The sequence below is a fragment of the Branchiostoma lanceolatum genome, chromosome 7 (assembly GCF_035083965.1).
Source record: "Branchiostoma lanceolatum isolate klBraLanc5 chromosome 7, klBraLanc5.hap2, whole genome shotgun sequence".
NCBI lineage: Eukaryota > Metazoa > Chordata > Leptocardii > Amphioxiformes > Branchiostomatidae > Branchiostoma > Branchiostoma lanceolatum.
The window spans coordinates 17,823,094-17,847,964 of record NC_089728.1 but is presented as its reverse complement, the minus strand read 5'-3'; the positions used below and the strand labels follow the sequence as shown (position 1 = coordinate 17,847,964).

Sequence of the window (24,871 nt, the reverse complement as noted above, 5' to 3'; positions counted from 1 at the left end):
CCAGTTTCTGGATGTCGTCACATCCTTGAACTTGACCGTAGCGGTTTATGACCCCTGTCTGTGAGACTTTGGGAAAGTCCGAGTTTCAACTACTAACGTTATGGCCCAAAACGATTAAAAGCCCCTTGGTTGTAACAGAATCCCAATTGTTGTATATGAAAATTCCCAAGATAGTGCAGAAATAGATAACGTGCAACAATTTGTCGCTTTTTAAGTAACGGCATTGGTCACTGTACTTGGTATTTGCACCTTAGGTGGTTTCTTATTTAATTCTAATGATATGATAACGAATTTTAATATTTAATAATATATGCTGCTCTGCCACGTTGTATTAAAGGTTTTCTCATAAGCCAGAAATGCACCTTGTTCTTTCATGTTAAACATTTGCAAAATGTTTGAACACTGTAGCAACATATGTTAGAAATTGTTGTATATAAAGAGATCTTTGAGCTATTTTCAAAATGTTTCCAACGCACTATAGATTATTCAAATATGTTCAAACTTTTATTTTCAATTATTTGAGCAATTTAGAATTGTCATGACGTAAATATTCTTTTATTCAAAATAGTTCAAACAAATTACAAATGTTATTTTAAAACCCTCTCGGTGACTTGAAATTGACTCTATTGCAATCTGACCGATCGATACCATGTATTGTGTAAAGCCCCTGTCACACTTGTGCGTATATACAAGCCTGCATGAGTTGCGTATTAACATGTTTTTGGTTTAGGTTAAGTTTGCAGCCGATGAAGTAATTTCTTTGGTTTGATAACTAGACTGTTCAACGGTGAGTCAAAGTAGAAAAAAACTTCCTCCACGCAAAATTTACTTAAACAAAAAAAATGTTACTGCAGAACTTATGCGCACTTGAATATACGCACGCACAAGTGTGACAGGGCCCTTAAGTTCAAAGTTCACACGCATTCGCTGCGTCATACCCGGCAGCTAGAAGGTTTCTAGCGACGCTTGGCAGTTTCAAAGATTTCTGCCCTGTTCACAGTCTAAGATGCCGTCTGAAAAGGCTATGAAGACGGGTGAGTATGTCTAGAAAGCTGTCGTTGATGTAGGATCTAGGAGAAAGTAATCTTTTGTCTTATTCAATGTCTGGCATTCGTTAGCTTGGCCTTCACTTTCATGATGGACGTGCCTCTGAGAGAGAAAATAGCGCCACCATGCAGTTGTTTTAGGTAAAGCAGGCGTGTCATATTTGCGCAGCGATGCCTGACTTGACAGTTATGAACATTGGTAAATAACTGACCTCCCTGTTTAGGTGAATAAGTTGATCCAATAACGGAATAAACGTCTTGCTTCTAGTGCACGCAGGGGTTTAGTAGTTTTGCTTTTGCCTGATCTGTTGTATTGTTGACAATAAACCAGAGACTAGTTGTGGGCGTGTCTGCACCTAGGGGCATATCCTGTGCACGTGCGTCATGTAGATCGCATCAAGGACATTATATAGGACTTTGGCTGCAGCAAGTATTGAAATTCTACGCATGACATTGGCGCGCTCACTAAATTTTCACCTGATTTTGGAAAAGAAAAATGGTTCCCTATAGAGATGGTTAACATGACAAGAAAGTGCCAAAAATTGGATACTGAATAGGTCATTTGTACTTGCAGGAGTGACGCTAGTGTCCAGGTAGTCATGAGCGTAGTCGTAGTGAAACTAGTTAAGTAGTTGTAGAAGCGACACTAGTAGTAGTGCATAGCATTGACTGATTGAGTGTAGTTGCCAACTTGGTGAGTGACACCAGTCTACCGCACTAGAATCACCCAAGCAAGGGGCGCTAAGAAGCAAATTTGACATGAACCATTCCTACAAGAAGAAAAAATCCAGAAACCTTGACTAGTGAAAGTCATTTCCTCCGCCTCTACATTTTGAGTGATTGATTGATTGATTGATATTTAGTTAGATATGTATACTGTATATGAAAATTGTTTTACGAATATGATTTGTGATTTCTGTCTTTCCAGGCTCCGCCTGCCCCCCTCCCCACGGACCAGGCAAACTCCGTCTGTACAGTATGAGGTTCTGTACGTACGCACAGCGGACACGTCTGTTCCTCGCTGCCAAGGGAATAGAGTAAGTCAACAATGGTTTCTAACTGATAATAGAGTTTGCGATAAACCTAATCACAATGCTGTGATTACTATATTGTCATTTTAAAAAAGAAAATAATTTAAACGTAGATTATGATGTTTACTAGCTGTCAGATCATGTAAATAAAAGGCTCACGCAAGAACCATGGATAATAAGCTGTATACGTAAAATGAAGACCTAAAATCTTTCAGTTTAAAATCTGTTCATCATAGCTCCACAATCTTGCACCAACCCTCTCTCAGCCGGGACGGGGGGCGATATTGACTTCCAACAACTCTGGCCCATTGCTGACGTCACACTTACATAAAGTCACGTGTCCAGAACGATTGGGCCATACAGCTGGAGAGGACTGTGCGACTCAGTCGAAAATCCCAGTGAGTCCAATTTTTGAGTTGGAAGACGGTAAAATTCTTCATAATACACTGAATCTAATTTCTGACGAAACCTTGTCCTTTTTTTCAATTTCTCAAGGTACGAAACCATCAATATTCATCTGAGGGAGAAACCAGAGTGGTTCCTTGAAAAGACCCCGATAGGAAAGGTGCCAGTATTGGAGAAGGATGGGAAGATTGTGTACGAGTCTCTGGTCTGCAACGAGTACCTGGACGGAATCTACCCCGACAAATGTATCACTCCGCGCGATCCTTTGGAGAAGGCACGTCAGAGCATGGTTCTGGCACTGTGGGATACAAAGGTTGGTTTTGTTAGCTGTTATCGATGCATACTAGCCTCACCGTTTTCTATAAACTAGTTAAAAATCATATCAATATAAACACTGACAGTCTACTGAAACCAGCTCAGGAGCGCACCCGGGGGAGTCACCATCTCAAAGTTCAAACACTTAACGCCAGGATAGATACTTACAATTTGATACAAATATTCATACTTTCCCCGTACCATTCCCCAGTACAGTGGAATGCCCTGCCTGGCACAGTTGTGACGACTCCCACCGTTGAGTCTCACCGTGCCAGGCTGGAGGCCCACCAAGGAATTATGGCGCTTTTACGCAAATTAGCGTCTTATTTGCATAATTGGGATCTGCTAATGCTCCACCTGCCATTAATTACATCAGTTACCCGTATTAAAGTCCAACTATGAAAACAATGGATTGATAGAATTTCCTCATCAATTACGTAAATTAAGTCAGACACGCACACAGAGTAAAAACTTTACTTTCATTTTTCATGGAAAAATGATGTTGCCTACTAAGGTGATACTGTAAGTTATATTCTACATTCTGACTATCCCCACCACAGGTGGCTGGTTTCTACTCCAAGTTGGTCCGGGGGACTAAGGAAGACGAGCGTCCAGCCGTGGCCAAGCAGTTTGTTGACGGCCTCCAGTACATCGAGAACGCCCTGACACAACCGTTCTTCTCCGGCGACAAAGCCGGCGCGCTGGACTACAACCTCTGGCCGTGGTTCGAGCGATTCTCCATGCTAAAGAACTGCGCCGGTGTCGAAGTTTCTGCGGATAAGTTTCCCAAGCTTACCGCGTGGATGGGGCGCATGTTGGAGTTGCCTGAAGTCAAGGCCTGTTTCTTCTCTCCCGAAGTTCATGACCAGTATGGGAAAACGTTATTGGCAGGCAAATCTGACTATGACCTGGGCTTGGAGGAATAAACGCTGTGCACTTGTTAATGCTGAATTGATGCCATGTATTCCTTCTAAGGTCTGTTCACGCTTCAGATTGCAAACCCACTGAAGAAAACAAACCTGGCCTATACAACCAAAAACTGGTGTACAATAAAAAAAAACTGGTGTACAATCAAACAACTTGTTCAATCACATAACTGGTACATAATTGTTGAAAATGATAAAAGATAAAACTGCATGGTGTTACAACATTCTGATTTGGCACGTTCATGTTTTACTGGTCATATTTACTGCCGATGGCCAAAGAGCCGTTGTACAGTGGTGGTGAGAGTTCCGCCTGTCGCCTATTGATCATGACGTCCTGGAAAAATTAGCAGAATTAGCTGGGATGGGCGGACGTGGAATGGTGTGTATATAAAGGGAACAATTTAATAAAGGTCTAAAATGTTTGATCTAATCGCTGTCTTAAAGGAGTCCTAAACTCCAGAAGGCGGTGTTATTTTCCAAAAGAGTATGTATCAATCAATACATAATCAGCCGAATTTCACAAGGTGTGTTTTTTAAAACAATATGATACTCATTAAACCCGTGCAGACCCTACCCATGTATTCCCTATGCTTAAACATACATCATCAATCGTGGATATTTTCGGCATAAATGAGGGTGGTTAAGCACATTAAGAAGGCCAATTGTTAATAAAACATAAAAGAACACATAGCAAGACGACTTTTTTCTTAACCCCCATGACATTCTTCTTATAATCTAACTTTTGTCAGGCCTTGTCAGGCACACTGTATTAAGCCATAGGCTGAGGTTGTTTGATTTAATTAATCAGAAAATAGAAGGTCACCTGGGGAATTCGGTAGAATATTGAATGCTTTTTGATGCGCACGGTACTAGTGGGTACTTTATCGTATACTGTAAAAAATATCCATTTTTACGTCCTAAAATTATCATCTATTGGAAAATAACTTCTCCCCCCTCTGGAGTTTAGGACTCCTTTAAGCTGTGCCTTTACTAGATGGAAGGGTCGCAGGAAATGGTGGGGTTGCACTTAGTACCTGGAACAGACTGGCATGTGAAGACTACACGTTAAGATCAGGAATGATCTAGCTTAAGGTTTGATTTCGTCTTTGTCTTGTGTTCTCAATATAGTTTTTTGGTTGAGCGGTTGGTTGGTTGGTGGCTGGTTGGTTGGTTGGTTGGTTGGTTGATTAGTTGGTTGGTTGGTTGGTTAATTGGTTGGTTAATTGGTTTGTTGTTTGGTTGGTTGGTTGGTTGGTTGGTTGGTTGGTTGGTTGGTGCTCTATGGAGAATATTTTGTAGTTCTAAATATAGAATACATTAGCCTTGCAGTCTTGTTGTTTAATATTGGTGCCAGTACATTGCAAAATGTACGACTGTAGAGCAATAAAGGTCATTCATTCATTCATGCATTCTTCCATCCATTCATACTCAAGTTAGCCGCAAACACATCATAAACACCGCATCCTCAGGCCTCATGTTGATTCAATAGTTTGTGCCCAAGACTTGGATAACTAGGATATAGGAGCTGTCTTACCCTCACGCTAACCGACATCTCTTTCGTTCCATTTTGCTCCATTTCGTTCCATTTCGTTCCATGTGGAACTTTCTGGGGACCCCTCTCTACTCAGTCGCCCCTCACTGACTAAGACAGCCGGAGCCGCATAATTCCCGTTTACAACTTTTTATTCAGTCTGTCACACGGATTAGTTTCGCCAATATGGCTTCTTCGGTGGTTTAAGTGTTCAATGAGGACAGTGTGTTAACTTTAGATAACAGTAAGAAATACTTTAGAAACGTACTGAAATTGATACAAACGTACTGAAATTGATACAAACAAGACGCTTTTCACTTTCTATGTCCTTTGCGTAAAAAAATTGGCTACGTGTGAAAATAGAACTGATCATGAGGTGTGACTAAAATCGTACACTACTGCTTCATTGCTTTGGTATTTTTTCACTATTTCTTCTGTCTTAGTTTCCTAATCGACAAGCTTTTAAGATTATTCAGTACACAAGATTTTGGCCCATTAATATGATTCCAGTACTCGGAGAGTTATATTAGAGCTATACTCGGAGAGCCGTTGTACAGTGGTAGTTTCAGGAAATGATATTGTTATCTCCATGAAGAATGGAGATACAGTTTTGGGTTTGTCTGTCTGTCTGTCTGTTTGTGTTTCCGCACTACTGTAGTCAGCATAACTCAAGAACCTCTTGATGGATTCCGATCATATTGGTATGTGGGCAGGTGTTGTGAAGCCGAGGTTCAAGGTCGATTTTGGGCCCCCTGGTATGTGACCTTGGTACTGCAACAGAACTTCCTGGACCTGGACGTGCTATGGTCTTGATTTTTGGGTGGCTGATAGCTTGTGATGTAATAAAAAAGTAATGTAGGATTGGGCCCCCTAGCAGCTTGCTCTGGAACTGCAGGGGCGTTATTGTGAAAATCTTCTAAGGAGAATAACGGAACAAAGGAACGACAGATTTCTATGATATTTAGTATACAAGTAGGTTAGACAGGGATGTACACAATGATGTGCAAATTATGCTAATTGGGACTTAATTTTTATAAGAGGCAACAGCCTGGCATATGTAGCGAAGCGGCCAGTCGCATGTTGCATCGTTCCACTTGTCTTTCCAGGGTTCGTGTGCGGAGTAAAGAACGCAATCGTGGTTACCCAGGTTGTCCGGTTGTCCCGGAGCCCAGGAGTTGTACGTCCCAAGTGCAGAACCATCCACCCATTCAAAGCTTCCCTCTTCGCGCCGATCGTGCAGGCCGAACCAGAAGACATCGTTGTCGTTCACGGACTTGTGCAAGGAAATCAGGAAGGCGTTGGTCTCAGCGTCTCGGGGCATGGCGAGGGTGCCGCCGTCTTCACGACAGCCCGCGGCCGCTTCGTTGAAGGTCTTCTCTGAGTTGAAGGCCTTGTAGCAGATTTCACGCCACATTGTGTAACCTTTAGGACAAGATACTGGAAAACATGTTTTGAGTCAACAGCAGACGTATGGATACTATTGGTGTATTTGGAAATGTCCTAAAATTCCATCACCGACGAAACATATCTCCCCAATAACTTATGACATTATGTATTTTTATACCAGCTTTACTAATTAAGGGTTAATGACCCGCCCCGAGGTGTATACGGTGTAATAACGCCTGGCCATGTGCTATGATTCGCTCACTCGGTGGTTGTATGAGGTGGTTATAGCACATGGCCAAGCGTTATGACACCATATACACCGAGAAAGAAATGGGTCATTAATGTTATTATCATATAGCCTATCCAAACTGACCCATATAAGAGTAGACAATTCCTGTATGACTCATAGATCCCTTATACTATTAAGAATGCATTTCAGAATTTACATGTGTCCTTTTTGAACGGAATAAAGATGATAGATTGCATTTTGAAAACCAAAATTTCCACAGGTAATATTTAATAACATTGCAATCTTGACATGTCGAATCATTTTCAAATCTATTATCTATTGTCGTCATTCCTCCCTGCTGGGAGTCCTTCTGATTGGTCAATGCTGTGGGCGGCTCCACTTACAGTTCTGCTCGTTTAGATTTGACTTGTATTGAAATGGTTTATTCTATTTTGTCATATGCTTACAAAAGATTTGATTTATTCTAAGATAGTAAAGATTTTGGGGAAAAAATAAACATTATACGAATGTTAGAGTCCATTCCAAGTCACCAAGAGGGTTTTATGATAATATTTGTAATAATTTAGAAAAATTTCTAATAAAATAATATCTGACTGACAATAGTTCTAAATTTTTCAAAAAGATTGAATATACAAATATGAATTTATTTGAATTCAATTAGATAATTTAGAAATATTTTGAAAGGAACTGCACAAAAATCTCTTTATCTAGAATAATTTCTAAACATCGATGTGATTCTTTCACTTTTAGAAATATTTACAAAAAATGGTAGAAAATGGTTAACAATGGTAGAATGGTGATTGCCCCCATAAAAGTAGGTGCTAATCCGGCCCTTCTGTCTGCTTTTGTATATCTTTAGATTTCACTGCGGGACACTGTTGGGTCCTTTGTGGAGAGCATCCTTCCCTATACTTCGCAAGGATGTGTGAATTGCCTTTTTCCCAGCCCTCTGACCTATTTATAAAGATGTTACAAATAATGGTAAAAAATGGTAGGAAATTGTAAGTAATGGTAAATAATGGCAAAATGCCGTTATCATTATTTAGAAACTGTTAGAAATATCATATTCCATTTGATGAATATTTCTAAAGTTTTAGAAAACCGGAGAAATATTTATAAAGTGAATTGAAATCATTTTCAAAATATTTCTAAAGTATGAAATCTCTCACACAAATAATTACAATAGATTGAAAATATTTGTAAAATTATGACAATAACAACCCTCTTGGTGACATGGAATGGACTCTAACAAAAGATAACCTGCCCCTCTACATAATGGAACGGTCGAACGGGTGTGTTATGGCGTCATAACACATGGGTAATGGAGGCTTCTGATTGGTCGTCGCCATCTGGCTATGTGATAATAGCTGATATCAGAGTGATAATCAGACAGAAACATTGTGTTAAAACATGACAACAAGCATATGTACACATTTCAGTGCATTATTTCTAATATAAATCTATCTAGTGATGTAAATTATCCTGCTGGCACAGGAACTATTGATAGGATAAATGATATTATGAAGTGGAATAATGATGGGCAGTGCCACAATTTGTTTCTATATTTGATGTTCCTCAATATGTTAAAGTACAAATATAGTACAAATAAGACTTAAAACCAGCTTACGTAACGCCTTGCGTATCTCGTGATGATGATGCTCCAAGGCGGCGGTTCGGCTTCGCTCCTTGTCCAGTTCAAGCTTCAAGGCGTCAACAGTGGTGGACAGTTGAGATATTTCCTATAAATTTATATACGTATGCAAAAATACCACACACACTGCACGAAATGGCCACGTATCCTGACGGATCCGACGTATCCGGAATCGGGCCTCATGGCGTTTCCGAGCGAATCCGGAAAAATCCCAGTTCACTGCTCGGATACTGAAGTGCCCGCAGATCCGACCAATTCCGACGCCGTATTCTTCTGGATTGGTGATGCGCCTCGGATACCCGAAGATATTTGCGCGGATCCCTCGTTTTTTGATATTTGGAATGTTCGGATTGTTTGTATGTCGGTAGTTGCTTCGGATCCTGACGAATAAATACACACGGCACGGCATGATCTCATTTCCTGACGAATCCAGCAGATCCGGAATTGCGCATCATAGCAGATACGGAACGTTTCCGATTAGATCCGATGCACCTCAGATCAGACAATTCCGGCGCCGTATACGTCTGGATCCTTCATACGTTTCGGGTACAGATACGGAACGTTTCCGAGCAAATTCAGACAATTACCAGGTACACCTCAGATCCGGCAATTCCGACGCCGTATACGTCTGGATCCGTGATGCGCGTCGGATACCTGAGGATATTTGCGCGGATCCTTCGTTTCTAGATATTTGTCAATATGGCAGAGATGTTCGGATTGTTTGTCGGTAGTTGCTTCGGATCCTGACCAACAAATACACACTGCACGGCACGCGGCATGATCTCAGATCCTGACGAATCCAACAGATCCGGAATTGCGCATCATAGCAGATACGGAACGTTTCCGATTGGATCCGATGCACCTCAGATCCGACAATTCCCGCGCCGTATACGTCTGGATCCTTCATATGTTTCGGGTACAGATACGGAACGTTTCCGAGCAAATTCGGACAAATACCAGGAACACCTCAGATCCAGCAATTCTGATGCCGTATACGTCTGGATACGTTTCGGGTACAGATAAAATATCTACTCGGATCTTTCATTTTTTTATGTATTTGCCAATATGTTAGAAGTTCAGATTTGCCAATATGTTAGAAGTCATGAGCTGTCTCGGATCCTGACGTGTACGGAACACGGATTCGTGTCGGATATCCAAATTACCCACAAGACACTTCTGGGCGCGACAAACGTTAACGGTTTTCTTTCGGTTAACAGCACAGACAAGAACGGCGTTTCATCACCTTCTGTGCTTAACATGGCATCGCCAGAGTCTACCATGGTCGACCAGTGATTTTTGAGTGACTTGAGAGTCGAAGGGAATTCGGTGTAAACTCAAACGCACGGAATTGCGACGTTGTCTTCTTCGTGCATGCAATATTCGTCGCCCCCCTCCCCCCTTGTAAACGCTGGTAGGGAGTTGATTCATCATTTTGAGGGACTGCCCTTTGGTAAGTACAAATTGAAAAATTCCCGTTTCTAACTAGTTTTGACGTCAGTTATCCTCCTATTGTGGCTTGACATATCATCGCATTCGCATGACCATAAGAATTCTCCAGCCGACCTGCCCTTTTACGGCGTTAGGATCTAGGAAATTTAAAATTTCAATTTGTTCATTCTTGCCAATGGTCATCAGACATGTGTGTCTGGTTAACGTTTCAGATACAAAATAGCAAGCAGTGGAGGGAAAGATAATTAAAGATATGGAAGGGAAGAAAATGTCATAAGTATTTGTCCCACAAAGATCCCACAGTTTGTGGATAGTGAACTAGAACTTATAAGGAGGCAGTAGTGTGCCTCAGTGATTATTTCATTCAGTTATAGCTGTGCATGTTTGATCAATATCATATTCAAGTTATAGATGTAAGTTTTACGTAGTCAATTCAACGATGCCCAGATTCATTTTTTTACACATGCGAGTATGTGATATGTTTAATATTTGTCATTGTTTCCATTTATATATATATATCCAGTACAGCATCGGCAGATACTTCCTTCACAAATGCAGCACATATTGTGAGGACCTTGGCTGGGAACAAAGCAATCAACTGTCAGATGCTCAGCTGCTGAGTACCTCAGGCTCCTTTGGTAAGTCCATCATCGGTACACTTCAATGTTAGCTGAGAGAGGCATGATGGATATCCATTGTCCCGTGTTTTTTGTAGCTGCTGTGATGAAACGAAGCCCATGTCAAAATCATGTGACATGTTCCTTAAATACGTGAATTGATATTTATTCATCATTTGGTTTTATCATATAGGAACTGGTTCATCACAAGATGGACTCCAAGCTGAGTCCAACTTGCCTGTCCCTTACCAAGAGTGCATGGAAGAAGTGAACTCAGATGTAGTCAGAGAATGGGGAGAGGACGATTATACACATGCAGTTCCACGGCATATGCTACTTACGTTTAAAATGTGGCGTGTCATCATGGGAGTTCTTCAGACAGTATAATGTTACTTTCTATTTTCAACCTCTGTATTTGAAACAATTGTATCTGATGGCTTTTAGACGAAGAGCTGGCCACAAATAAGGCTTTTATTACTTTAGTGGAATATTTAGAACATGTAGATGATTTTGGTCCAAGGGCACTATACAGTAGTAAATATTACCACAATGTTGTGATGGTGTTAATTGTAATACATTTCATAATTTTTCAGAACATTGTGCTTGCACAACCCCAATTTACCGACATTAACCTGCATATGCAGTGGTGCTTTGAGTATGTGGATGTCCCTCAGCCTGTCTCAAATGAAATGGATCATTTAGCCACATAGTACTTCCGTATTGTATTGTATTTGATAGTTTTTGAACTTAGAAATACATTATGTTGAGATATGAAATGATACATATGTTACATACAGGCTTTCCCAAACTTCCTGTCATTCAAAATGATGTTTTGGGTATAGTTAAATTAGGAATGGAAGCACTTAGTCGGATCCGTTACGGATTCGTTGTTTTGTCCACCTGTATCCGTCAGTATTCACCATTTTCTTCAAAATACAGAAAAATCCCTGTACGCATCCGTCAGGATCTGTGGCATTTCCGTACAGTGTACGGCTCCGTATTCGTCGAAAATCCCTTACTTTCGGATTCTTCAGGAAATATTCCATATACCGGTGCGGAAATAGTCGGATACGTTACACGAATCCGTCAGTATCCGTCAGTATCCGCCAAAAATACAGAAAAATTCCTGTTCGTATCCGTCAGGATCGGTGGCATTTCCGTACAGTGTACAGCTCCGTATTCGTCGAAAATCCCTTACTTTCGGATTCTTCAGGAAATATTCCATATACCGGTGCGGAAATAGTCGGATACGTTACACGAATCCGCATGTATCCGTCAGTATCCGCCAAAAATACAGAAAAATTCCTGTTCGTATCCGTCAGGATCGGTGGCATTTCCGTACAGTGTACGGCTCCGTATTCGTCGAAAATCCCTTACTTTCGGATTCTTCAGGAAATATTCCATATACCGGTGCGGAAATAGTCGGATACCTTACACGAATCCGCATGTATCCGTCAGTATCCGTCAGTATCCGACAAAAATACAGAAAAATCCCGGTACGTATACGCCGGGAAACGAGGCCATTTCGTGCAGTGACATAAGAAACAACATGAGGAAAAATAGATGTTCCGTCTTGATAGACTCACAAGAGTTCGGAGACCTGTTATGCAAAAAAGACCCTCATTTGCATGATCTATATTAAACCATGTTCACCTTCACAAAAGTGGCACAAGTATGAACTTGCAGTTGAAATTACGGTATTTTCTCATTTATTATGCAAATTAAGTCCTCATTTGCATAACTTTTATCTATCAAATTGAATGTCCCTCTATTTCTCAGCTACATATGTTGCATTTTTGAATAGCCTTACCATTAAATGGAGTGGGTTTATACAATTTCCCCATCAATTGTACAAATTAAATTCTGACTTGTATTATTACCATTTGATAATATCTACATGAAAAATGGAGATATAGTTTTGGGTGTGTCTGTCTGTGTGTCTGTGTGTTTTTGTTTCCGGACTACTGTAGTCAGCAGAACTCAAGAACCTCTTGATGGATTACAATAATATTTGGTATGTGAATAGGTGTTGTGAAGCCGTAGAGACTACTTTAGAAAGGTCGATTTTGAGCCCCCTGATATGTGACCTTGGTATTGCAGCAGAACTTCCATTTTCGTATCTTTTGGCCTGAACGTGCTAAGGTCTTGATTTGTCGGTGGCAGATAGCTTGTGATGTAACAATTTAAAAGAAGTGGTGTAGGTTTGGGCCACCTAGCATCTTGGTCTGGAACTGCAGGGACGTTATTGTGAAAATCTTCTAAGGAGAATAACTGAACAAAGGAATGACGGATTTCCATGATATTTAGTATGCAGGTAGCTTAGACAGAGATGTACCTAATGAAGTGTAAATTATGCTAATCATGACTTAATTTGCATAACTGATGAGGAAAATCTATATTTGAAGTGTTTTAAAGTATAGAACTCAAATACATGTAACATGTAGTTTATGGCAAGTGGAGCATCAACATATACCAATTATACAAATAAACTCCTAATTTGTATAATTAATGCAAAGCATCATAATTCATCCAAGTGGTAAATGATAGGACTTTCCATATTGCGACATGTGTAAGTTAAAGGTTTTTATGACCAAACATATATTATGCAAATTTGTAAGGCATTTGCATTAACAGAATAGTTCATGGAGATATGGGGTCTCCGAACTCTTGTTATATCAAGCATTACTTAAGCTATCCACATATCAAAAATAAGTATATAGGTTTGGTTGTATATCCCTTTGTGGTTTGACCTCAAGCTGTCGGGCCCCTGGGGACAGGCCTTCCAGCAGGATAATATTTGCCCCAGTTTCGCAACTAACAGATGTTAGGTGCCACAACATGCATGAGTCCTGAAATGAAAACACTGTAAATATAGAATTTCCTCTTTTGTTATGCAAATTAAGTCCCGATTTCCATAAGTTCCACTTCATTATGTACACCTGTCTAAGCTAACTACATACATTATGGAAATCCGTCTTTACTTTGTTCAGTTACTAGTATTCTCCTTGAAAGATTTTGACAAAAACGCCCCTACAGTTTCAGAGCAAGCTGCTAGGGGTAATCTCGAAGCAGATCTACGAAAATCGTATATGCTAGCCAGAGAAGGTCCAGTCAGCCAGATTGGACCCTCTCTGGCTGACTGGACCTTCTCTGGCTAGCATATACGATTTTCGCGCCCGGTGTAGATCTGCTTGGAGATTACTATTTCCTAACATCACAAGCTATCTGCCACTAAAAAATAAAGACCATAGCACGTTCAGGTCAAAACATGGAAATAATGGAAGTTCTGCTGTAGTGTCAAGGTCACATTCCAGGGGGGGCAAAATCGACCTTGACCTTTGTTTTCAGAGCACCTAACCACCTACAAAATATCATCACAATCAATTAACACGTTCTTGGGTTTTACTGGCTACAAACACCCGGAAACACACACAAACAGACACACACACAAAGCAGGCGCAAAACTTTTCATGGAGATAGCAACAGAATCAGTGTTAGAAAAATATCTCGACAGCAGGCTTTTGTGGAACAAGAGTGTTTACCTCTTTATTGATGAACGTAAGAGGGGCGAGTACCACAGCGACCAGGCTTATCAGCACTGCAATGCCGGCGGCCATGCAGCTGCGGTGGGAGTGGATGAAGCTACAGAGAGCACTGCGGCCACTTGCTTCACCCGGATACGTGCGGTCTGTTAAAGGTAAAATATTAGAGCCAAAAAAATAAAAAATAAAAAAAATGCTGAACATTGTTTAGCACATCTGCGTCATAGCTTCATACTTTGATCATTCTAAAACCGTTCCAATTCGTGCTGTAGGATGATCCTCTTAGTTTCGCGAGCCTACAAAAACTAGGCTTATCAGTGAGTTCTTACATTACAACGACGTCGCCTTTATGGATATCGCTATACATTCTGATAGTGCTAGTGTTGTTTGAATTATTCATGTATAGAAATGACTAAATAAATTGACTATCAAAATCCGATTTTCGGGCCCTAATATTGCTTGGGTTTCCTTTAAAGGTATAGTTTTGCCCCTTTGTTTACAGTGGTATAACAATGTCCATTCAAGTTGGTTTCGTGGCATTAATTAGGATGTTTTTCCATTTCATTGATATTGCATTTGATTATTGTCAACAAATTACCAAAACTACAAATTAAGTAATAACAAGTCATATTTGATAGGTACATTTGCCATATCCACGAGATGTTTATGTTTTCTCATTGTAGAAATACGTTTAATAAATTACAAAATCTTTGGCTACCTGCAGTTGCGTGACGTATCGCCACCTCGGCTTCTTCGTAGGTGTGTGAAGACTCTTCTTGCTCTTCTCGCATGTTGTCGGAAGCGCCGTTGCCATGGCGGCCACGCCCGCGTGAACCACCACTCTGGCGGACAGGAGGAGGTTGGGGCGGCCCGTCGGATTGGCCTGGACCGGAGAAAGGGGACCGGACCGGCTCTGCTTGCTCGTACATTTCGACCGTACTGTGCAGACAATAGGCGAACAGTACAGCGGCCAACGTCAATGTGCATGAATATGGACAATACCGTCATGATTAGTCTGAAGAAGCATGGATATCTCTGCCCATATTTGGAGGGAAGACGCGATATGACGTGTTGCGAATGACATTTTGTTTTCCTGCTTGTGGCAAACCTATTTTCTGGGGAAAAGAAGTGAATTATGGGGGCTAAGAAGTAGAAACATGAAAAAGATCATTTTGCAAGGTAAACGTAAACTCCGATCGTAGATTTCCCGTACCATTTTCCAAGAACTGTGTCCGTCCACCACCGTTTCCATACCAGACAAGTCTCCCCCATTCTTTTTTGGTTACTGACCAATCAGTAGATATAGGTTAGAAGGGGTAAATTTGTATGTACATGTAGAACTGTGGAGAAGCACCTCAGTCATTCTCCTTGGAAGATATTCACAATAACGCCCCTGCAGTTCCAGAGCAAGGTGCTAAAGGGCCCAAACCTCCACCAGTTCTTCATTACATCACAAGCTATCTGCCACCAAAAAATTAAGACCATAGCACGTCCAGGTCAAAAGATACAAAAAACGGAATTCTGCTGCAGTACCAAGGTCACATACCAGGGGCCCAAAATTGACCTTGAATTTCGGCTTCCCAACACCTGCCCGTATACCAAAAATCATTTCAATCCATCAAGAGGTTCTTGAGTTATGCTAACTACAGTAGTCCAAACACACACACACACACACACAAAACTATTACTCCATTTTTCATGGAGATGACTACTGAACTGACAGCTTCAAAGTTTGTGTTTTCTTTCGCTAAATCTACCAGTAACGTGACCGGGAAAGAAAAGAGTACAATGACAAAGTACGTTTTCTTATCACTTGATCTAAAGCAGACATATTACACCTGTAGACTTTGAACGACCTTATTTGTTTTCATAAGGTAAAGTTCAAAGTTCACACTCATTCCGGCTGAGTCATACCCAGCAGGTTTTTAGCACCGCTCAGCCGTACAAAGTTGTCTGTCCTGTTCAGGACTTCAGATCGCAAACGCGCAGCAGCCATGCCGTCTGAAAGGGCTATGAAGACGGGTGAGTATGTGTAGAAGACTGTCATTGAGCTAGGAGAAAGTAATCTTTAGTTTTCTTCAAGGTTAACGTCTTAAAACAGGCCAGGTTCACGGTCGTGACTCTGATGGTAGTGAATATTCACCAACAGAAAGAAAATAACGCCACCAGGCAGTTATTTTGAGTAAAGCAGGCGTTTCAGCATTATACTTCTTGTCATATATTCTGTGCACACGGCGATACCAAGGAGCCTTAAATTGACTCCTTGGCCAGAGTTCCGCTCTTAAAAGAGTTCTTGAGAGCTGTTGTGTAACACCGTTCTTGACCCCCACACAATTGAAAAGGTATCACCTTTCGTAGCGTACGTAAACTCCTGTTAGAACTAGGCCAGGTGTTATGTTACACATATGGTCAGCTATCCTTAATACATGGTCGCGTTACTTTAGGGGTACGTATACGTTATGTAGTGATTATCCGAATTAGATTTGTATCACCTTGTATTATTTCAGTGTGTTGATAAACCTTTGGTTGTCTATTCTGATTTGTTTCGAGCTCCCGACTAGCACAGACAGGAAGTGAAAGTTGGTAAATAAATCCTCGCCGTGAAGGTAAAAAAGTCGATCCAATAACCGAATAAACTTTCTGAGTACGTGTGCAATAATGAATAATAGTAGGTCTCCTTTTCCTTTTGCAGCTGTTGCCGGTGTTGTTGACTATCTTGCAAGTAAACCAACTTTAGAGCAGGCATATGCATTGCGATGTAATTGTAGGCGTGACTACCGCCTGGGGCCTCTAATGTGGCCAAGGCCACTCGCCACGTGGGCGTAAAAGGGCATGCAAAAATGTGATCAGGTGAAACGTGCACTGCATCACTGTTGAACGTCAATGTGTGGTTGCAGTGGACTTCTTACCGCGTAACCAAAATTACCGTCTGGAGGGCGTCCTTTTTATCTCCATGAAAAATTGAGATATAGTTTTGGGTGTGTCTGTCTGTGTGTCTGTGTGTTTGTGTTTCTCGACTACTGTAGACAGCATAACTCAAGAACCTCTTGATGGATTACAATGATATTTGGTATGTGGGCAGGTGTTGGGAAGCCGAAATTCAGAGTCGATTTTGGGCCCCCTGGTATGTGACCTTGGTACTGCAGCAGAACTTCCGGTTTTTTAAATATTTTGACAGCATAACTCAAGAACCTCTTGATGGATTACAATGATATTTGGTATGTGGGCAGGTGTTGGGAAGCCGAAATTCAGAGTCGATTTTGGGCCCCCTGGTATGTGACCTTGGTACTGCAGCAGAACTTCCGTTTTTTTTAAATATTTTGACCTGAACGTGCTATGGTCTTGATTTTCTGGTGGCAGATAGCTTGTGATGTAATGAAGAATTGGTGTAGGTTTGGGCCCCCTAGTTCAGTGTTGCCTCGTATAAACATGTAAACGCGCGTAACCTCCGAAAACTATACACCGTGCTGGTTTCTAAAGGCGACAAGTCATGTGTACTTTGCATTGCAAACATACGCATACCCTGGTATAGAAAATCGGCTAGCCTAGCGGTTGTGGATTGATAAAGCTAGGGCACTGGAACTAGTAGTTTATCGTGCTACAGGACAGCTAACGAGGCTCCTCATTAAAGTACACCACATGATTTACATTTTAAAATCTTCAGTTTTAAAAGAAGCTGCTTGGGGAATTGTTCTACATGTACATGATCTAGTATCTAGCGATGGTCAAGATGGTTTGCATCTTACGAAGGATTTCTGGATCCATTTTTTCTTCTTTTGAAATCTTGTCACTTGTTCCTAATATTGCCCAAAATAAACCCTTCAAACAGGAAGAACTTATAAAACCATAAAATTCATTTCCTCCGCCTGTACATTTTCAATACTGCTGACTGTCATTTCGGAATTCCTTCATTTATGTATGTATGAAAATTGTTTTATTTAAATGAGTTGTAACGTTTGCCTTTCCAGGCTCCGCCTGCCCCCCTCCCCCCGGACCAGGCAAACTCCGTCTGTACAGTCAGAGGTTCTGTCCGTACGCACAGCGGACACGTCTGTTCCTCGCTGCCAAGGGGATAGAGTGAGTCAGGAAATATCTCTCAGCCATGCATAATATAGCGCATTTTCTGGTAGACAGACAATAATGTTTAATGATGTGATCACTGGAATAGTTTTCAGATGGTGATATTTACTGTGAGATGATGTGAAGAAAACGGTACAAGAGCCATTGGGGAGGATCTGTAAAATGCAGACATTAAAATTAAATCCATCAGTTAAAAGTCTTTTCCAGCCTGGGTACCATCCTCCGTAGTTAACGATGGCTCTATCTTTAGCTCAAACTATTTATCCCATTTTTTTTACTTCAAAAAAGTATTGCATTCGAAAACCGTGATAACTACTTTTACACGGGATAACGGTTGTCACAAACGTATACATTATTTCACTATGTGGCAATCTTTAAAACCTCTTACTAGTAAATTAATGGGATAGCACCCCTTTATCCCATTAATTCACTATAACAGAGAAACCTCTTGCGCTTGCTGTAGTTCAATAGCAAGGCAAAAGACTGAGCCAGCAGTTAGTACGGAGGATGGTACCCAGACTACTTTTAAAACAGCTCCTCAATCTTGCACATACATAGTTACACTGAATCCAATGTCTAACACTGTTCCTTTTTTTTCAATATCTCAAGGCATGAAACCATCAACGTCAACCTGAAGGAGAAACCAGAGTGGTTCTTTGAGAAGACCCCCATAGCCAAGGTGCCAGTACTGGAGAAGGATGGGAAGATTGTGTACGAGTCTCTGGTCTGCAACGAGTACCTGGATGGAATCTACCCTGACAAATGTATCACTCCGAGCGACCCTTTGGAGAAGGCACGTCAGAGCATGGTTCTGGCACTGTGGGATGCAAAGGTATAGTGTTTCTGGTAGTTATCAATGTAGCTAGTATTCCAACATTTCCAAGTACTGCATTGCAGCATTTTACAGTCATACAATGATTAATACGTTCCATCGGCAAAATATGCATTGTACGTCAAACTTCTATTATTTCATTTCCAACAACAGAAGAGTTGAAGATTCTCAAATTTCTAACCTGGAATCCAAACTGTTGCCGGGGGCGTACACAGGTCAGGTCTTCAGCACCAAGGCCAACACGCCCCCGAGAAAAGTTCTCCTCAGTCTCCAGCTCAAATCTATCATCGTAGCCAGCTCTTTCTTAACCTCCTTCGCAGGCTTCTTGGGGCGCCGGAGTTTTTTGGGGGGGGAGAGCGCTGATTCGCGCTGTTCAACATGGGCAAGAAACTCCTTCAACGGCGAAACTCCCTCTGTGGGCATTAGAGAACCTTAGCCCATGTTGAAAATCGCGAATTAGCTCCCCCCCCCGCCAAAAAAATACGGCGCTCCAAGAAGTCTGCGAAGGAGGCTAGATCTTTCTCAAGATCACGAAAACCACGTTGAATTGTTTTGCCTGGAATATACTGATATATGCCTATATTCTGACTGTTCCTCCTACAGGTGGTTGATTTCTACTACAAGTTGGTCACGGCAAAGGAAGACGAGCGTCCGGCTCTGACCAAGCAGTTTGTTGACGGCCTCCAGTACATCGAGAACGCCCTGACACAACCGTTCTTCTCCGGCGACAAAGCCGGCGCCCTGGACTACAACCTCTGGCCGTTTTTCGAGCGACTCTGCGTGTTGAAGCCCATTGGGTTCGAGCTGTCTGTGGATCAGTTCCCCAAGCTTAGCACGTGGGTGGAGCGCATGATGCAGTTGCCTGAAGTCAAGGCCTGCTACTTTCCCCCGGAACTTCATGTTCAGTTTGGAAAAACGATGATATCAGGCAGCCCTGACTATGACATTGGCTTAGAGGAATAAACGCTGTGCATTTGACAATGCTTAGTTCTTGCCATATATTTCTTCTAAACAAGTGAATTGACTTTAACCCTTGTCCTGCTGACGTTTTTTACGTAATGTATTTCATTAATTTGATCTCTTAATCAGGTCATTTTTCATTGGCTTTTTCTTCGCTGCGGTGGAATTGTTACTTCCTTGTTCGGTTCGTTTTGCTGCGGTGTGATGCGTTCAGCTGAAAAATACCACCAACACGTACATATACAGGACCCACATACAGGCTCTGTATATAATAATATATAAAGAGAGCCCATATATAGGCTTCCCGCAGGACAAAAGACAGAAGTGGCTTGTGAGTGAGTGAGGCCTGTTTTCGACGGAGTAGAATATACTTGCTGCCATTGTACACCAATTAATTTGTTGCTGTCATCTTTGTGATCTTTTGTTTTTCCCTTTTGAGCTTACGTTTGAACGTGCTGTCCACCTTTCACATACCGGTTCATTGACCGGGAAGATTTAAATTCTCATTTTCTTTGAAAACGTCGTTGAAGGCCATTATAGTAGCCTGTGTTTACATAATCCCTCGTAACTATCGGGCTGGCCGCTAGGAGCGCGATCTAGTCAGGCTAGCCATTATTTTGTGTCTAGGAAACATAAGAAATTGTATGGAATACCTTCTAACTCTAACTCTGACATATATGGATTGGTAAAATGCATGTATACTGGATACAGGTCACTAACCATTGTTTCATATGTTAAAACACTCCAGAGAAATAAAACACATTATTCAATAGCCGTTGTCATTCTCTCTGACAAATAGAACGGTACTTGTAGTGATGGGAATATACAGTTAAAGTACTACATTACTGAACAAACTACTGAACAGACAATGTCCAAGTTTGTCTTTTCTCTTGATAGATCTACCCGGAACGTGACTGGGAAAGAAAGAGTGCAATGACAAAGCACTTTTTCTTATCACTAGATCTAAAGCAAACATATTACACCTGTAGACTTCAAACGACCTTGTTTGATCTCATAAGGTAAAGTTCAAAGTTCACACCCATTCCGGCTGAGTCATACCTAGCAGGTTTTTAGCACCGCTCAGCCGTACAAAGTTGTCTGTCCTGTTCAGGACTTCAGATCGCAAACGCGCAGCAGCCATGCCGTATGAAAGGGCTATGAAGACCGGTAAGTCTGTTTAGAAGACTGTCATCGAGCCAGAAGAAAGTAATCTTTAGTTTTTTTCAAGATTAACGTCTTACAGGCCAGGGTTACGGTCGTGACTCTGAGGGTAGTGAATGGTCACCTGCAGATGAAAATAACGCTACCTGGCAGATGTTTCTAGTAAGGCAGGTGTTTCAGCATAATATTATTATACTTCTTGTCATATATTCTGTGCGGTATATGACAGTACCAGGCCAAGGAGCATCAAACTGATAACTTGGCCAAACTTGACTCTTAAATAGTTCTGCTGTTCATGTGTGTAACACCGTTCTGGACCCCACACACAATTGAAAAGGTATCACCTTTCGTAGCGTAAACTCCGATTAGAACTAGGCCCGGTGTTATGTTACACATATGGTCAGCTATCCTTTATGAATCGTCGCTTCGGTATACTTAGTACTAGTGCTTCTTCGAATTAGATCTGTATATACATTATTTTTTTAAATTTCAGTGTGTTAGTAAACCTTTAATTTGGTTATTATTCTGATTTATTTCGAGCTCCCGACTATACACAAACAGGGAGTGAAAGTTGGTAAATAACTCCTCGCCGTGAAGGTAAATAAGTCGATCTAATAACATTGCAATAACCGAATAAACGTTCTTAGTACTAATGCACTAGCAGACAATACTCAATTTTCTCCATTTTACCGCGAAATTAAAACCACGCGAACTTAAATGTTTTCTCTTGCTTTTGCATCTGTTGTGTTGTTGACTTCAGTATCAACAGTGACCACCTTTATAGCAGGCAGGCACTTGTACTGCGATGTAGTAGTAGACGTGACCCCCGCCTGGGGACTCTAATGCTGGGTCATTATGTCCGGATGAGCACAACTAGATTGGGCAAGGCATCGCCATCGGTGGACGTATAAGGGCATGGAAACGATTAAAATGTAATCATTTTAAACGTTAACGTGTACTGCACCACTGTTGAAAGTGGGGTTAAAAGTGGGTCGAAGTGGACACACACACCGCGGCACAATAATCTCCAAGCAGATCTACACGGTGCTATAAATTATGCTAGCCAGAGAAGCTCCAGTCAGCCAGAGAAGCTCCAGTCCTCACTCTGGCTGACTGGAGCTTCTCTGGCTAGCATATACGATTTATAGCACCGTGTAGATCTGCTTGGAGATTAGCGGTACACCGCGTAACCAAACTTACTCTGGAGAGCGCCCTTTGTTCAGTGTTGCCTAACGTAAACATGTAAACGCGGATAACCTTCGAAAACTACACACCGTGCTGGTTTCTAAAGGGGACAAGTCATGTGTACTTTGCATTGGCCTCAATCCAAACATAGGTATACCGGTCATGGTCAGCGTCATGGTTTGTGGCATAAATCAAGGACACTGGAACTAGTCATGCTCTGAGGAGGCCCCTAATTAATTTTAATCTGCAGGTTTAAAAGACACTACGTGGCGATTGTTCTATCGGTATCTTGCTATGGTCAAGAATCGTATATAAAATCATCCGAATTGTATTACTGATATGATTTGTGATTTCTGTCTTTCCAGGCTCCGCCTGCCCCCCTCCCCCCGGACCAGGCAAACTCCGTCTGTACAGTCAGAGGTTCTGTCCGTACGCACAGCGGACACGTCTGTTCCTCGCTGCCAAGGGAATAGAGTGAGTCAGGAAATATCTCTCAGCCATGCATAATATAGCGCATTTTCTGGTAGACAGACAATAATGTTTAATGATGTGATCACTGGAATAGTTTTCAGATGGTGATATTTACTGTGAGATGATGTGAAGAAAACGGTACAAGAGCCATGGGGGAGGATCTGTAAAATGCAGACATTAAAATTAAATCCATCAGTTAAAAGTCTTTTCCAGCTGGGTACCATCCTCCGTAGTAAACGATGGCTCTATCTTTAGCTCAAACTTTTTATCCCATTTTTTTTACTTCAAAAAAGTATTGCATTCGAAAACCGTGATAACTACTTTTACACGACATAACGGTTGTCACAAACGTATACATTATTTCACTATGTGGCAATCTTTAAAACCTCTTACTAGTAAATTAATGGGATAGCACTCCTTTATCCCATTAATTCACTATAAGAGAGAAACCTCTTTCGCTTGCTGTAGTTCAATAGCAAGGCAAAAGACTGAGCCAGCAGTTAGTACGGAGGATGGTACCCAGACTACTTTTAAAACAGCTCCTCAATCTTGCACATACATAGTTTACACTGAATCCAATGTCTAACACTGTTCCTTTTTTTTCAATATCCCAAGGCATGAAACCATCAACGTCAACCTGAAGGAGAAACCAGAGTGGTTCTTTGAGAAGACCCCCATAGCCAAGGTGCCAGTACTGGAGAAGGATGGGAAGATTGTGTACGAGTCTCTGGTCTGCAACGAGTACCTGGATGGAATCTACCCTGACAAATGCATCACTCCGAGCGACCCTTTGGAGAAGGCACGTCAGAGCATGGTTCTGGCACTGTGGGATGCAAAGGTACAATGTTTCTGGTAGTTATCAATGTAGCTAGTATTCCAACATTTCCAAGTACCGTATTGCAGCATTTTACAGTCATACAATGATTAATACGTTCCATCGGCAAAATATGCATTGTACGTCAAACTTCTATTATTTCATTTCCAACAACAGAAGAGTTGAAGATTCTCAAATTTCTAACCTGGAATCCAAACTGTTGCCGGGGGCGTACACAGGTCAGGTCTTCAGCACCAAGGCCAACACGCCCCCGACGAAAGTTCGCCCCAGTCTCGCTCAAATCTCTCATCGTAGCCAGCTCTTTCTTAACCTCCTTCGCAGGCTTCTTGGGGCGCCGGAGTATTTTTGGGGGGAGAGCGCTGATTCGCGCTGTTCAACATGGGCAAGAAACTCCTTCAACGGCGAAACTCCCTCTGTGGGCATTAGAGAACCTTAGCCCATGTTGAAAATCGCGAATTAGCTCCCCCCCCCCCCGCCAAAAAAATACGGCGCTCCAAGAAGTCTGCGAGGGAGGCTAGATCTTTCTCAAGATAAACGAAAATCACGTGTTGCCTGGGATACAACTATGCCCTACATTCTGACTGTTCCTCCTACAGGTGGTTGAATTCTACTATAAGTTGGTCACGGCAAAGGAAGACGAGCGTCCGGCTCTGACCAAGCAGTTTGTTGACGGCCTGCAGTTCATCGAGAACGCCCTGACACAGCCGTTCTTCTCCGGCGACAAGGCCGGCGCGCTGGACTACAACCTCTGGCCGTTTTTCGAGCGACTCTGCGTGTTGAAGCACGTCGGGTTCGAGCTGTCTGTGGATCAGTTCCCCAAGCTTAGCGCGTGGGTGGAGCGCATGATGCAGTTGCCTGAAGTCAAGGCCTGCTACTTTCCTCCGGAACTCCATGTTCAGTTTGGAAAAACGATGATGTCAGGCAGCCCTGACTATGACATTGGCTTAAAGGAATAAACGCTGTGCATTTGACAAAGTGAGCCAGTTCTTGTCATGTATTTCTTCTAAACAAGTGGATTGACTTTAACCCTTGTCCTGCTGACGTTTTTTACGTTATGTATTTCATTAATATGATTTCTTAATCAGGTCATTTTTCATTGACTTCATGCTGCGGTGTGATGCGTTCAGCTGAAAAATACCCCCAACCTTTATATAATACATATACAGGACCCACGTACAGGCTCTGTATATAAAAGGAG

General features: G+C 41.8%; 4 protein-coding genes and 1 long non-coding RNA gene across 8 annotated transcripts in view; 4 read left to right on the top strand and 1 right to left on the bottom strand.

The window, feature by feature from the left end:
• LOC136437985 (glutathione S-transferase omega-1-like) overlaps positions 1–24,871 on the top strand; it is a 37,897-nt gene that overhangs the window by 9,379 nt on the left and 3,647 nt on the right. For 2 of the 3 annotated variants that reach the window (XM_066432594.1, XM_066432599.1), the window contains exons 2-4: positions 1,975–2,083; positions 2,573–2,795; positions 3,358–4,148. The exons of the other annotated variant lie outside the window; for it this stretch is intronic. In XM_066432594.1, coding sequence (XP_066288691.1) covers positions 1,975–2,083; positions 2,573–2,795; positions 3,358–3,723 — 698 coding nt within the window. In that variant the 3' untranslated portion in view covers positions 3,724–4,148. Of the gene's footprint in view, positions 1–1,974; positions 2,084–2,572; positions 2,796–3,357; positions 4,149–24,871 lie in introns of those variants that run through there. 3 annotated transcript variants of the gene reach the window in all.
• Positions 950–20,793, top strand: LOC136437988 (glutathione S-transferase omega-1-like). 2 transcript variants are annotated; one of them, XM_066432606.1, is made up of 4 exons: positions 950–1,034; positions 18,118–18,226; positions 18,839–19,061; positions 19,665–20,793. In XM_066432606.1, exons 1-4 carry the CDS (start codon positions 1,007–1,009, stop codon positions 20,022–20,024), a joined length of 720 nt encoding a protein of 239 aa, XP_066288703.1. In that variant the 5' UTR covers positions 950–1,006; the 3' UTR covers positions 20,025–20,793. The 2 variants fall into 2 exon arrangements, with proteins under 2 accessions (XP_066288703.1, XP_066288702.1); XM_066432605.1 differs by lacking the exon at positions 950–1,034 and adding an exon at positions 16,037–16,171.
• On the bottom strand, positions 4,987–15,589 carry LOC136437984 (CD209 antigen-like protein E). Its single transcript, XM_066432593.1, has 4 exons — positions 14,868–15,589; positions 14,150–14,295; positions 8,518–8,629; positions 4,987–6,691 (listed from the first exon to the last, which is right to left on the bottom strand). The coding sequence occupies exons 1-4, from the start codon at positions 15,076–15,078 to the stop codon at positions 6,279–6,281; spliced, it is 882 nt and encodes a 293-aa protein (XP_066288690.1). The 5' UTR covers positions 15,079–15,589; the 3' UTR covers positions 4,987–6,278.
• Positions 8,666–11,563, top strand: LOC136437992 (uncharacterized). Its single transcript, XR_010756358.1, has 2 exons — positions 8,666–10,628; positions 10,801–11,563. It is a non-coding gene; the product is annotated as an uncharacterized lncRNA (long non-coding RNA).
• Positions 21,056–24,770, top strand: LOC136437990 (glutathione S-transferase omega-1-like). The gene is made up of 4 exons (XM_066432607.1): positions 21,056–21,188; positions 22,733–22,841; positions 23,454–23,676; positions 24,270–24,770. The coding sequence occupies exons 1-4, from the start codon at positions 21,161–21,163 to the stop codon at positions 24,627–24,629; spliced, it is 720 nt and encodes a 239-aa protein (XP_066288704.1). The 5' UTR covers positions 21,056–21,160; the 3' UTR covers positions 24,630–24,770.

What these genes read in the sequence shown, in the direction of transcription:
- LOC136437988 (XM_066432606.1), top strand. Translation starts at nt 1,007, where the DNA reads ATGCCGTCTGAAAAGGCTATGAAGACGG. An exon ending in TGAAAAGGCTATGAAGACGG is followed by an intron (nt 1,035 to 18,117) that starts GTGAGTATGTCT and finishes TTGCCTTTCCAG; the next exon opens with GCTCCGCCTGCCCCCCTCCC. An exon ending in CTCGCTGCCAAGGGGATAGA is followed by an intron (nt 18,227 to 18,838) that starts GTGAGTCAGGAA and finishes CAATATCTCAAG; the next exon opens with GCATGAAACCATCAACGTCA.
- LOC136437984 (XM_066432593.1), bottom strand. Translation starts at nt 15,078, where the DNA reads ATGTACGAGCAAGCAGAGCCGGTCCGGTCCCCTTTCTCCGGTCCAGGC. An exon ending in TTACGTTCATCAATAAAGAG is followed by an intron (nt 8,630 to 14,149) that starts GTAAACACTCTT and finishes ATAAATTTATAG; the next exon opens with GAAATATCTCAACTGTCCAC. An exon ending in CGAGATACGCAAGGCGTTAC is followed by an intron (nt 6,692 to 8,517) that starts GTAAGCTGGTTT and finishes CATGTTTTCCAG; the next exon opens with TATCTTGTCCTAAAGGTTAC.
- LOC136437990 (XM_066432607.1), top strand. Translation starts at nt 21,161, where the DNA reads ATGCCGTATGAAAGGGCTATGAAGACCG. An exon ending in TGAAAGGGCTATGAAGACCG is followed by an intron (nt 21,189 to 22,732) that starts GTAAGTCTGTTT and finishes CTGTCTTTCCAG; the next exon opens with GCTCCGCCTGCCCCCCTCCC. An exon ending in CTCGCTGCCAAGGGAATAGA is followed by an intron (nt 22,842 to 23,453) that starts GTGAGTCAGGAA and finishes CAATATCCCAAG; the next exon opens with GCATGAAACCATCAACGTCA.